This window comes from Mesoplodon bidens, assembly GCF_964165515.1.
Source record: "Mesoplodon bidens genome assembly, chromosome: 3".
In the NCBI taxonomy this organism is placed as follows: Eukaryota; Metazoa; Chordata; class Mammalia; order Artiodactyla; family Ziphiidae; genus Mesoplodon; species Mesoplodon bidens.
In genome coordinates, this window is record NC_138178.1 from 102,306,262 (window position 1) to 102,320,651 (window position 14,390).

The 14,390-nt window shown below is 37.7% G+C and overlaps 1 protein-coding gene and 1 pseudogene across 2 annotated transcripts; both read right to left on the minus strand.

Annotated features, from left to right (window-relative positions):
- Positions 1-204: 204 nt before the first annotated feature.
- On the minus strand, positions 205-1,131 carry LOC308614401 (olfactory receptor 4N4C; the record flags this gene model as incomplete). The annotated part of the gene is made up of 1 exon (XM_081228816.1): positions 205-1,131. One exon carries the CDS (start codon positions 1,129-1,131, stop codon positions 205-207), a length of 927 nt encoding a protein of 308 aa, XP_081084942.1.
- A 5,174-nt stretch (positions 1,132-6,305) lies between these two features.
- On the minus strand, positions 6,306-8,516 carry LOC308614201 (phosphatidylinositol-3-phosphatase SAC1-like; annotated as a pseudogene). Its single transcript has 2 exons — positions 8,110-8,516; positions 6,306-7,901 (listed from the first exon to the last, which is right to left on the minus strand). The product of its transcript is annotated as a phosphatidylinositol-3-phosphatase SAC1-like (transcript).
- Between the last annotated feature and the right edge of the window lie 5,874 nt (positions 8,517-14,390).

A 14,390-nucleotide genomic window follows, 5' to 3' on the forward strand; every position in this document is an offset into this window, starting at 1 on the left:
ATTATACTCCAACCACTCTGGTGTTTCTTTTATGTTCTTTAAACAATACATCAAGTGTATTCCCTTGTTATGCATAACTTTCCCCCATTAGTTACAATAGTACCCGAAAAATGGAAGGCATTCAATGAAAAACAGTATTTGTTAAATGAATGAATGATTTGTAACCAGAATTTCCCCTCTATGACTTCATATTATAAAATCCATTCAACAAACCACATGCCGGCTCAATACTCTCCTCATGGAAGCTTTCACTTCCTGGTTGCGAAGCGTGTAAATCACAGGGTTCATCAAAGGAAAGATCACTGTGTGGAAAAAGGAAACCACCTTGTTTGCTGATAAGGCTCTGAAGGGGCGAGTGTAGATAAAGATGGCAGGTCCAAACATGAGAAGTATAATGATGATGTGAGTGGTGCATGTGGACAGTGCCTTGCTCTTCCCTTCAGAAGCAGACCCACGTACACGGCAGAGGATGACTGCATAGGAGGCCAAAAGCCCCAGGAAACACAGGAGGATGAGCAGACCACTGTTGAAGACCATCACAAGCTCCACCACAAAGGTGTCAGTGCAGGCCGGCTTGATGACCTGTGGCACATCACAGAAGAAGTTTTCAAGTCGGTTTGGGCCACAGAAGGGCAAGTGGAGGATGAAGGCCACATGGATAATGGAGTGGACAAAGCCTCCAAGCCACAGAGCCAACAGCAAGGCATAGCAGGTTCTAGGGTTCATGACAGTTGAATAGTGTAAAGGACGACAGATGGCAATGTAGCGGTCAAAGGCCATCACAACAAGGAGAAACCCCTCCCCTCCTCCAAGGAAGTGCAAGAAAAAGAGCTGAGTGATGCAATCTCTATAGGAGATCACCTTCTTCTCAGAGACAAAGTCCACCAGCATCCTGAGAGCCACAATGAAGGAGTAGGATGCATCCAGGAAGGCCAAGTTGCCTAGAAAGAAGTAGAGGGGGGCTGTGAGGCCAGGGTCTGACCTGATGGTGAGGATGATGAGGAAATTTCCAGGGAGGATAATGAGGTAGAAAATTAAGATCAGGACAAAGGCCAGGAGTTGAATATTTCGAGACTGGGTCAGACCAAGGAGGATGAATTCTGTCACCACTGTGCTATTTTCTATCTTCATCTCCTCTGCCTGTAGTACATCAGGGGGTAGAGAGGTTATTTCCAATTCTTTCATCTAGGTCATAGTTCTTCTCAAACTAAAAGCTGTGTATTCTACATCTATGTTATACCATCACTCTCCCACAAATGAAGAAATTTCTTCTACCCTTTATTCTTCTATAAATCATTAAGTGCCAGCACCCAAGTCTTGAAGCCACACTCTTCTTCTGCTTCTGTCCTGTGCTCCTATTTAACTGCTCTCTCATGCAGCACTCTGCCCTGCCCTGGATTTGTTCATGATTTACATGAGGCATATGAACATTTTTCTGACTGAGAAAAAAACTTAAACACAGATATTAAATTCTTCAAGTTTTTATTTGAATGGGGGGTGGTGGTGAGGTGACGATTGACAGCAATGAGGAATGACAGAGCTTTTTATGGTAACAGAAACATTCCATATCTCGATTGTAATGGTTACAAGTGTCTTTTTTCCCCCAAATTTATTGAACCATTAAACTATACAGAAATTGGTAGATTTACTGTATGTAAATTATACCTTAAGAATGTTTACCTAAAAAGTTTTTAAACACCTGCTTACTTGAAATATTTCCTTTTTCTCTATGGAATATTAACCCATCATCTGAGTCGAAATAAAAAGAATCCTGGTCATTCTGGAGAAATTGAGATCTGAGGCTTATCTGTACAGTGGTCTCTAAATTGGCAATGTGCTCATCCAATGTACATGATAATTTATTGGTATGAAAATTTGGAGGCCCAGGGTAGGCCACCCCAAAATATGCCTCAATGGCATATTGATTATTTTGAATTAAAGTTACTTAAGAAATTGTCAATGCAAAGGAGACACTCTGATCTTTCTTTCTGTCTCCCTGAAAACAAGAAAGAAATCTCTCATGTGAAAGGTGCAGCCCCTGCATCTGGAGATAAAAGGACACCCTTATCACTAGAGATAGGGAATTTGAGGAGAGAAACCTGTATAAATGAACCATGTTACTTTTTTATTTTTCTAGCCCATGCCCAGACTCCGTTTAGATTCTTCACTAATTGACCTCCTAAGTCAAAGCCTAAGTTTCTTTGTCCTGTCGATTACTCATAAAGTTATTGTTTTTTCATCTAAAAGGTACATAAGCACCTGCTTTGGCCACTTGTTTAAATCTCATTTCTATGAGACCTCCATGCACATGATTAAAACTTGTTTCTCTTTCTCTTAATTTAATTTGTTAATTTGTCTTGTGTCAATTTTATTATTAGACACAAGAACTCAAGATGGGTAGAGGGGAAATTTCCCCCTCCCAGACAAAAACAATAATAGTAGAATTTCTACGTATATGATTATATCCCATCCTTTGCAGTTCTATTTTTGAAAGTGTCGTAGTATAAATGAATATAAAATATACAAATAAAATACATATGTTGCTCAGGCATGCTTAAAAATTGTTTATTTTTAGGATAAAAAATTTTTTAAACTTGAAGACTTGAACTAGAGCATAATACTGCAGTGTGATATAGAACAATGGTGCACATGCTTTCAGTTACATGGCACACTTGTTTTTAAGTAGTGTTGTGGAATATGGAGTGTTGAGAGGAGGGAAAGATGCATCCACTAACTTTAACTGTAATGGGAGACAGAATGCAAGAGACTAGAAAAAAGGAAAAGTACAATCAAGTCCCAAATCAAGAAACCAAAGAAAATATTTATAATGGCATAAATATTCAAAACATCAAAATATCTGATTTTGTATGTCTAAACCCAAATAGATTAACTAATAACAGATATTTTTGTATAGAGTCAATATTACAAATTATTAAAGAGGCACTTTATGTTACACGGGCACACAGATATACATACAAATGTATGTATGCACACACACAAATGCACAGCACATGAATTGTTTCCTAAGCAAAACTGAAGCACAAACATTTACAAATGGCACAATCCAAATTAGTTTTTCTGTTCTCTACATCTTTTCTTCCTTTCTTCCTTCTGTTCTTCCTTCCTTACATTCGTTCTTCTTTCTTTCTTTGTCTTTTTTCTTTCTTTCTTTCCTCCCTCCCTCCCTCCCTCCCTCCGTCCCTCCCTCCCTCCTTTCCTTCCTTTTTTCTTAGCATTCATTGGCTTCAATATTTATCATTCTTTCTGTGCATAAAACATACTGTTAGAAAAGTAAGTCAAGAATCCCTCTGTACTTATTACTAAGTTATGTGCATCTCCCACTCTATTATATCTTGGTTATTTCATACTGTTGCAAACGTCTAGACTGTCTTTAGGACATAAGAGAAAACTTTATGTATTAAAGGTTAAGGGTTGCAGGCTTTTCCACAGTACTTTGTGTTTTATTTCCTATCATGCACTTATGTTCTTCTATTGACTCCTTAACAGATAGGATTTATTACTATCTAACATCCCTCACTTCTTTCAGTTAACATATGATATATAAATTTAAGACCAAGTGTTAACATCCCCAAGAAAACTGGTATTTTAATAAAGGCTTTATGTATCCCCAATAAAGTAATTCTAAATATCCAGAGGAACTAGAGCTATATTATTAAGGACAGATAAAAGGTGCTACTGTATTATTGAATTCAGACTTCAAATATTAGTTTGTTTCTACTTTAATGTTGACCATTGCATTCCAAGACAGCAGATGTCCCACCAGAAAAGTTGTAACATGTTTCCATTTATTCCTTCTTTCTGTTCTTTATAATATGAAGAATGACAAAAACGTTTACCTCTCCAGCAATCCAACACTGCTCTCACACAGCAGACACCACCTCCTAATGGAAGAGACAATAACTTTCAATTCCCACCTTTGCTCTTAAATATCTCTTCTCACAGAGGGGCCTCTTAACATTTGAAAATAACAACCAATTTCTGATGCAACAGAGACTGTACTTTGGGAATTTGAAGGATAACAAAAGTATAGAACACTTTCAAAGGGAAATTTTTAGAATGCCAACAAGATACAATCAAAGAATTAGACTAGAGATATGTTAGGTACAAATACTCAAATATATATCAGTTAAAGAGACATGGTGTCACTTCTGGATTCTAAAATCAACATTCCATCAGTGATGGAAATGATGGAATAGTCAGAATGTTTATTAGGTCTGAGTGAATAGAAAGTCAAGGGAGATTTATATTTTACACTGCAATTCAAAGAGAGAAAGGTAGTATAATTGACAGAAAATCATTGGTATATCAAAAAAGAAAATAATGTGGTCAAGTAGATGGTAAATATGTTAGATTCATCATATTTCTGGTGACAAAGAGATAGGCAAAGAGAAAATAAATGATGTTCACAAAGACTCCTTTGAATAATCCTTCTTAGAAAAAAGAACTGCATGTTGTAGAACTGACTAAATCCTCAGTGGAGATGTCCTCCTAAATAGACCCTATTTGGTCTTTGTATCTACTATTTTTTCATTTTAGGAATAGTTGTCTTCTATGCTTTGCTAAAGCGATGATGAGGAACTATTTTTTTCAATTTAATATTATTAAACAGAAGGAAAATAATTAAGAATCATGCAGTAGAAGGCAACATAATTTAAATTTTAGTAGATTTGATTCTGTTTTAAAGACACATTTTCTATTTAAAAAATTAAAGTACTAGCCATATATTTTTATTTTTTTATTTATTATTTTTTATTATTATTTTTTTAGTTAGAAAAGAATATGACATTTTATTTTCACTTATGGATGGACAGTACATGAATTTAGAAATATAATCATTGCAGGGTTCTGGAATATTGATACCTTAAGATCTAACACACCAACATTAGCCCATTCACTGCAAAACAGCCACATCAGCAGTTCAGATTTGGTCTTTGTTGTGGTCGTTGAAATAAGTTCTAAATGTGAAATGCCCAGTAGCATCTGAGTAATACATTACAGTAGACATGAACTAAGTTTCGATATTTCCTCTTTGGAACGAATTATGCTTATTTACAAGTTAAGAGTAGGTAGTTCTAATTACTTACCCTATTGTGAGCTTTAATGACTGACTTTAAGCTACAGAGGGTTTTCCAGCTATTATTTCCTTTAGAGTTTCTAAAAGCAACAACTCTTATTAATGTTTATAAAAGATAATGTTGGGAAAAAGGTAATGTTAAAATCAAGGCGTTCTTTAGAGATATTTAAGGACAGGAAAAGGTATTACCATTGAAAAAACTGTACATATTTTCAAGCTCAACACATATTGTAGCAGTATTTAATTGAACTATTTTTAAATAGTGGCAATTATACTTCCTTACATACTTTTCTAATTTTTAAACCTCATAATTACAATTTGAATATACAGTCTGACTTATAATTAGAACTATGCACAGCTTCTAGAGTGTATTTTTTCAGATTTATTTCTGCACATAAATTAACATTTAACTTGGTCCTTGATTTGGAGAGCTGTAACTACCTGGAAGCAATAAATTTTAGACTTACTGACAGCTAACAAAAACCCTTAAAGAGGGAAAAGCATTGACACTACCGTGCGTGGAAAACCAGCTGCTGCCTCCAAGTGCAACATCGGATTCAGCACAAGACCCGCTCAGAGGCCTGAATGTCTCCATGAAAGACCCCCAAGAAACCAAAAGGTCCAGAAGGAAGGAGCTGACCAACCAAGGGTATTTTCCACACTGGGGCAATCCTGAAAACAGAGGAGGCTTTGGACCTCTAGCATGAGAGAGACTTCACATTCTTTGATTTCATTTACACCTTTTAAAAAAGATAAAATACACCTGAACCTTTTTCATCACACTTAAACTGCACAGCTCAAGCTGACTGAACTCATAAGGCAGCCCAACTGAAGCTCCAAAGGAACACCAGACCCTGGTCTCCTCTTTCCTACCATGTAGTCACAGACTATTTCGTCCAACTACTTGATGTATGTAAAAGACATTTTATAAACAGAGTAGAGTTAGCTTATTATTAAACTAAAGAAAAGTCCAAAGATGTATGGAGTACGCTTGTTAACAGCAACTGCTTCTACAGTGACAATAAACTGAGCTAGAAAAATAATTTCACTGTGTTAAATAAGGAAAGAAGCTAAATTTTTAAAAAATATATTACTTATTCTGCAACAGCTGATTAAATTGACAATGAATAGATTCCTTCCATTCCGTGAGCTGAATTGAGTTTACATTTTAATTATAGAATAGCTTTAAATTATAAATATAACTATCCCAATAGTAAAGAGATCATCAAGGCAGTAACATCAGATCAATTCTAAGTCATCACCCCCACACAAAGCGCAAGATGTGCTTTTGGATAAAGGATTTAAAAAGACCTTGGGCTGACGTGGAAAGTGGGTCAGTAAAGACTCCAGTTCTGCATAATGGAATCTTCCAAGCCAAGCAGCTTTCCACAGACACAAATTCAGTCTATCTTTTCTTTCTGGACCAATCTGGGAGCATCAGCAAAATCTTTGCCATTGTAAAGAATAATAAAAAATGTTCCAATGCTTGCAACTCCCCAGAAGAGCACATATGCCAGTGTTTCTGTCCAGGTGTCACCAGCCATAAGCAAACAGATAATGCACATGGAAAAGGCAACAACCATGATAATAAGCAAAGCCAGGAATTTCAAATCCCTTGGAACACTTAAAGGACTATGAGATTCTAATTCATCCACTGAATAGTTCCCAAGAAATAAGTCTATGGAATCTTGTCTAAATCCATCAGAAAAGTTGTTCTTGTAATACCGTATCAGTGAGTTCCAGCCATCCATTATAAGTCCCAACTGAGTTCTCTTCCCAGTTCTGGTAAAGTCAGTCTTCAAGGCACCAGTTCCCGCATACTGTTTGGCACAAGCATTTGCATTGTCAGCCCAGGTGTTTTTGTAAATCTTCTAAAATTCATCTTGTTCTTCAAGCTTTTGTCCCACATGCAAAACTCCTGGTCTGTGAAGCTGGGCCTGAAGCGAACGACGAGCTAACAGACTCTGGATCACATTAGTTCTGTCCAGACAATCCATGCAATTGCTGCAGAACATGCCTTCCTGTTTAGTCACCACCTTGCCATCAGAGTCCACTAGAAAATAACTTAATTCATCTTGCATTTCTGCTACTTGATCCAATAAAATACTTAGTCGATCCCACCTCATATTTTTACATTCCTTATGGAAGTCAAAGGCAATATATCTGATCATTCCATTTGCCAAGGAAGATACCATTGTTGCAAACGCCTGTTCAAGTGGCTTCTCTGAGCCCTTCTGATTAACCAGATTGATTATGACTTGTTTTCCATAAATAATTATTTATGAATCAAAATGCCTTTGGAAACCATCCATATGATTTGCTACTTTGTTGATCAGTGGCAGTGGTTTGTACTTGAGATTTGGTCTTTGAGACCAGTAAAGTGGTATTGATCCTCGAGTCTGTACAAATGAAGCTCTGCTCCCATTGTAGTGCACAATTTGTTCTGTTTCTACAAAGTTAGCTGCGTGGCCTTCAGAATCAATTCCTCTTATATAATAGAGGACACCAGCTCTGAAACAACTCCTCCTCGAGATGAGAATCCAATCAAAGTATTTTCCATTAATAGAACATGAGTGCATAGTCATAAAGCCATATAATACCAGAAGAGCAAACCGATGGACCTCTGGCTGAGCAGAAAGTTCTCTTAGAAGATGACCATTCCATACAAACCGCTGGTCTGCCCTTTCCAAGAGACTCATTTCCTGGAATTCTGGACTAGTGTTAGACAGCCGCTGCAAAGTATGGGTCAAATCATATGTCGCTGAAAAGTAAAACCCATCCACACTCAAGACATGGTTTATCATTGCTAAGAAAGTTTTTTTTTTTTTTTTTTGCGGTAGGCGGGCCTCTCACTGTTGTGGCCTCTCCCCTTGCAGAGCACAGGCTCCGGATGCGCAGGCTCAGCAGCCATGGCTCACGGGCCCAGCCGCTCTGCGGCATGTGGGATCTTCCCAGACCGGGGCACGAACCCGTGTCCCCTGCATCGGCAGGCGGACTCTCAACCACTGCGCCACCAGGGAAGCCCGCTAAGAAAGTTTTGTTATCTTGTAACTGAATATCAGTTAAGTGCAACATTGTCTTCTTATAAGAAAGGACATCAAAATCTATTGCTTTCCAGATTACATGATTGAAAAATTCACCTATTTTTTTCTTTTTGGTAATGACAATTAGATAATTACCTGCCACCAGATGAATTGTGCCCAGTATACCAAATTATTGGTCTTGTGACAGCTGAAGGAGGAATATCTTCCTTGACTGAGAGCGTAACTTCTGTGGACACACGGTCGATGATAAGTACATCATCTGCTCCATCATCACAAACTTCCACATAAAATTTTTCAGGTGTGATATGCAGCTTCAGCCGCTCATAGGTTGTTGCCGCCATCCTGCAACACAGCCTCCTCCCTGCTCTTTCCGCCCGCCCCGCCCCCTCGAATCAGCCATATATTTTTAAAATAAAAAAAATGCATAATCAAACATATTTCTTTCTAATTTATATCCAGTTCAGAGAAAGAGAGGTGGGAGGAATGAAAAATGGAAAAAGTAGAGGAAGAAAGAGATACACAAAGTTATAAAGGTAAAAATAATAGATTAAAAGGAAGGGGAAATTAAAGAACGGGAATAAATGCAAAGACTATATTAGGAAAATAAGAAATGAATATGAAAGGATAGCAAGGCCTAGAAATGCCTCTGTAAATATTCTGTAAAACCACATATTCAAATAGACTTAACAGATAAAAGAAAGTTATCTGTTGCTCGAAAACTTCAAGCTGCTTTCCAAGCTCACTCCAGAAGTCTTAATCTCACTGAACAAGACAAAAATGGTTTCTGCTCCTGGGGATTTTACATCCTAATGCATGGAGAAGACAATAAACAAACACACCAGAGAGAAAATATCTGATAGTGGTGAGTGCTATGATGGAAATATAACACAATGATGTTCTGGGCAGAAATGGAGAAAGAGCCTGCTGCTCTAGCTGAGCTAGCCACAGAGAGCCTTTCTGAGGAGATGGCATTTCAACTAAGATCTGAATGTCTACAATAAGCCCAGCATGAGAAGACCTGAAGAAAGAGCTGATAAAATCCATGGAGCAGGAAAGGGATCGTGCAGTGAGAAGCAGAAAGAAGGAAAAAGAAACAGAAGGGCCAGTGTGGCAAGATAGTAGTGGGTAAGTGGGAAAAAATTATAAGGCAAGATAAAGAAGTGCCAGATATACACCAAATGGCAATTGGTCATCATTCCATTTGAGACGTTATAAGCAGAAGAGTGTCATTATCTGATTTACGTTTTTAAAAAATTATTCTGGTTACTAGTAAAAATGGGTCATAGAGGGCAAGGAGTAAAAGCCAGGAGACCAGTTAGAGAGCATTTGAAGTACTATAGACAAGAGAATGATGGTAGGTTAGGCCAGGAGGTAGAACAGGAGACAGATGAATTTATACCAAAGATATATTTTGAGGAAATAGTCAAGGGGACTTTTTACAAAATTGCAGTATAGTTGTTTTACAATGTTGTGTTAGTTTATGCTGTACAGCAAAGTGAATCAGCTATACCTATACATATATCCCTTCCTTTTTGGATTTCCTTCCCATTTAGGTCACCACAGAGCACTGAGTAGAGTTCCGTGTGCTATACAGTAGGTTCTCTTTTTTTTTTTTTCTTTTTTTTTTTGCGGTATGCGGGCCTCTCACTGTTGTGGCCTCTCCCGTTGCGGAGCACAGGCTCCAGACGCGCAGGCTCAGCGGCCACGGCTCATGGGCCCAGCCGGCTCCGCGGCATGTGGGATCCTCCCGGACCGGGGCACGAACCCGTGTCCCCTGCATCGGCAGGCGGACTCTCAACCACTGCGCCACCAGGGAAACCCCAGTAGGTTCTCTTTAGTCATCTATTTTATCCATAGTAGTGTATATATGTCAATCCCAATCTCCCAGTTCATCCCACCCACCCTTACCCTCTTGGGGTCCATACATTTGTTCTCTACGTCTGTGTCTCTATTTCTGCTTTGCAAATAGGTTCATCTGTACCATTTTTCTAGATTCCACATATATGCATTAATATACAATATTTGTTTTTCTCTTTCTGATTTATTTCACTCTGTATGGGAGGGCCATCCACGTCTCTGCAAATGGCACAATTTCATTCCTTCTTATGGCTGAGTAAGGGGAATTTTTGAAGGACGGGATATGAGAGGTGAGGAAGAAAGAATAACTCTTAAGACTTTGAATGACATAACTGTGTGGGTGATTGTGTCATTTACAAATATGGGGATAACTGGAACAGGTAAAGGTTGAAAATTAGACATTCTGCTTTAAATATATTTGGTTTTAAAATGTATTTTTAATAAATAATATGTTTCAAAAATAAATGATTTAAAAATAATCTGTATAATGAGAAATCTCCTTCCCATCCCAGTCCTCCATATGTTCATTTCTCCTCATATCTCATGACAGAAAATTAATATTAATTTCTGTTATGTCCTTCAATAAATTACATGAATTTACAAGCTAGCATGAAAGTAAGTTCTTGATTATACTTCTTTAAATATAATTTATATACATTAAAAGGCACAGATAAGGCTTCCCTGGTGGCGCAGTTGTTGGGGGTCTGCCTGCCAGTGCAGGGGGCATGGGTTCGTGCCCCGGTCTGGGAGGATCCCGCATGCCGTGGAGCGGCTGGGCCCGTGGGCCGTGGCCGCTGGGTCTGCGCCTCCGGAGCCTGTGCTCCGTGGCGGGAGAGGCCACAGCAGTGAGAGGCCCGCGTACGGCAAAAAAAAAAAAAAAGGCACAGATAAGTGTTGGACTTGATAATTTCTGTCAAATGTATGCATTCAAGGAACCACTATTCCAACAAAATACAGAATTTCTCCCCTGTAACCACCACCATTGTTAGCAACCACTTCCTAATTTCTAACATCATAGACTAGTTTTGTTTTTCCTTGGATGTGATGAAAATGGAAGCATATGACATGTATTCTATTTTATCTGTCTTTTTAACACGGCATTATGATTTTAAGGTTCATGCATATTGTTGCATAATCTACAGCTGTTCCTTTTAATTACTGAATACTGTTCCATTGTATGTATAGAATCCAAAGTTTTATTACTTTTCTTCTTTTATGGGCATTTGGGTTGTTTCAAATCTTAGGCTATGAATAATGCTGCCATGAACATTCTAATATAAATTATTTTGTCGACATTTTTTCATTTCTCTTGACTAAACACTTATGAGTAGGATTGCTGGATCATAATGTAGATGTATACTTACATCTACCTGAAATTGCTATTCAGTCTTCCAAAGTAGTTGAACTATTGTGAATTCCCAACAGCAATGTGTAAGAGTTCGTTTCTCCACCAATTCACCAACACTTGGTGTTGGGTGTTAATCATGCTTTTTTATATTCCTGATGCTTCGACATCGGGAGCCTGCCAACTCCAGAGAGACTGCCCCTCCCAGAGCTGGCCAATTCCTAGAGATAATGAATGACTCACCTGCAAACCCAGCTTTCATATGCAAACCAACTAATTTAGGGTCCTTATTTCAACTGCCTCCTTTATCAGGCTCTCACAGTTCTGATCCACTGGGCAATCCAGCCATTTACATGAAAGTGTCTAGTATCCAGGATATTACGTGCTCCTGGGGGCACTTGGTAAACTATATTTTCTTTGGCTTCTGAGGTTTGCTGAGGAAAAGTTATGCCAGTTCTACAGAGTAGTGGGAGGGTGCTCTGTCTGAACACATGGTCACATGTCTTGCACCATTTACCAAGTGACTAACGATGTTGTGAATCTTTCCATGAACTTAACGATCATTTGTATATCTTTTTTTCTGAAGTGTCTTTTCAAATCTTTTTTTTTTTTTTTGGCTGCCCCCGCATGGATTGCGGGATCTTAGTTCTCCAACAAGGGATCGAACCTGGGCCCCAGGCAGTGGAAGCGTGGAGTCCTAACCACTGGACCACTAGTGGTTCAAATCTTTTTGCCTATTTTTTACTTGGAGAGAGTGTGATTAAGGGATTCCAAATTTCCCTCCCAGTGTGTGAATTGCTTATTAATTTCATAATGGTATATTTTAATGAGCAGTAATTTTTAATTTTTTAAGGTTTGATTTATCAGTTTTATGATTATAGCTTCTATTGTGCTGTTTAAGAAATGATTGCTTATCCCAAGTGTGGAAGAAAATACATTTTTCTGTGTTTTCTTCTAGAAGCTTTATATTTCTAACTGCTACATTTAGGTCTATGATCCAACGCAAATTGATTTTGTGTGTGCAGTGAGCTAGAGGTCCAAGTTCATTATTTTCCATTCGAGTATTCAGTTGCTGTAGCATCATTTGTTTAAAACTTTCCTTTCCCAGTGAATTGTATATATATATCTTTGACAAAAATCAATTTACAATTTGTGTGAATTTGCTTCTGCCCACTCTATTTTGTTCCATCAATCTGTGTATCCTTACATCAATACCACACTCTCTTGGTTATTATAGCTTTATAAGCCTTGAAACCAGATAGTAGAAGTTCTCTAACTTTCTTCTTCTTTTTCTATTCTATATCAAAAGAAAGCTTCTTACAGTTATGAAAAAAACATTTAAAATCATAAGTACTGTATTTCCTGAAATAAACTGATTATTGAGGGAAAATTGGGCTAGAATCATCAACTCAAACATGTCATAGTAAAACTATAGAACTTAAAATCAAAAGAAAAAATCCTTCATGCAAAAAAACAAATACACACACAAAGTGCTTTTCCTTTGCAAGTTAACATTAAACTTCTGTAAATGGCAACATAGAAAGTTAAAAAAAAGTGAAGCAATATTTTTTAAAAATGTAAAGTATACTACAAGGATTTTATATTCAACCAAGCTATCAAGTCCCAAGACAGTTTTAAACATACACTAACCCAGAAACTCATATTCATAAGCTTATCCTGTGTAATGTACTAGAGGACAAATTTCTTCCAACCAAGAGAAGACTGAGGAATCCTCACCAAAAGGATAAAATCAGGCTAGCAGTTTCCTTCTGAGCAGAGAGGGAAAGGAATGGGATGAAGGCACGCATAGCATATGCTAAATGCTAACGATAATATCCTTCTTTTGGGGCTTCCCTGGTGGCACAGTGGTTGAGAATCTGCCTCCTAATGCAGGGGACAAGAGTTCAAGCCCTGGTCTGGGAGGATCCCACATGCCGTGGAGCAACTAGGCCCATGAGCCACAACTACTGAGCCTGCGTGTCTGGAGCCTGTGCTCCGGAACAAGAGAGGCCGCAATAGTGAGAGGCCCGCGCACCGCGATGAAGAGTGGCCCCCGCTTGCCACAACTAGAGAAAGCCCTCGCACAGGAACGAAGACCCAACACAGCAAAAATAAATAAATATCCTTCTTTTTATAAAGGTAATAGGTATGCCTGAGTTTATACAAGTATTATTTCTCTGCTTATCATATCTCTTCAATAGATAATAATACTCTGCAAATAAGAAAAAGTATTATAAATACTTTTATATTTAAAGTACAAATTGAGTCATTTGTAGAGACGTGGATGGATCTAGAGACTGTCATACAGAGTGAAGTAAGTCAGAAAGAGAAAAACAAATATCGTATATTAACGTAATATGTGGAACCTAGAAAAATGGTACAGATGAACCGGTTTGCAGGGCAGAAATTGAGACACAGATGTAGAGAACAAACGTATGGACACCAAAGGGGGGAAGTGGCAGGAGGTGGGTGGTGGTGATGTGAGGAAATGGGAGATTGGGATTGACATATATACACTAATATGTATAAAATGGATAACTAATAAGAACATGCTATATAAAAAAATAATAAAATAAAATTAAAAAACAAAAAAAATTTTATTTAGGTGAGTAAAAAGCTTATAGTGATTGCTTCATCTGTCATTTCTGAAAGTCAAAGCATATTATTAAAGCAGTAATTAAATAATTGAGGCATAAGTGATAGACGGTGGAAAGGTAAAATTAAGAAAGATAATACTTTTAAGCACTATAATCTTAGTTGAAGAAGAAAAACAGGTGTAAACTAATTTTGTCATTGCTCACAATATGGACCTAATGATATTACCTATAAATTCCAGAAATGATCTTATTACATAAGATATAAATATAACCCCCCCAAATGTCTAATATGGTAGCCACCAGCCACATGTTAATATTGAGCACTTGAAATGTGGCTGTAAACTGAGGAACTGAATTTTAAATTTTACTAATTAATTTAAATGCAAAAAGTCACATCTGGGTACTCTACTGGGTAGCACAGCTCTAGAATAATACAGGAACCTTAACTCATT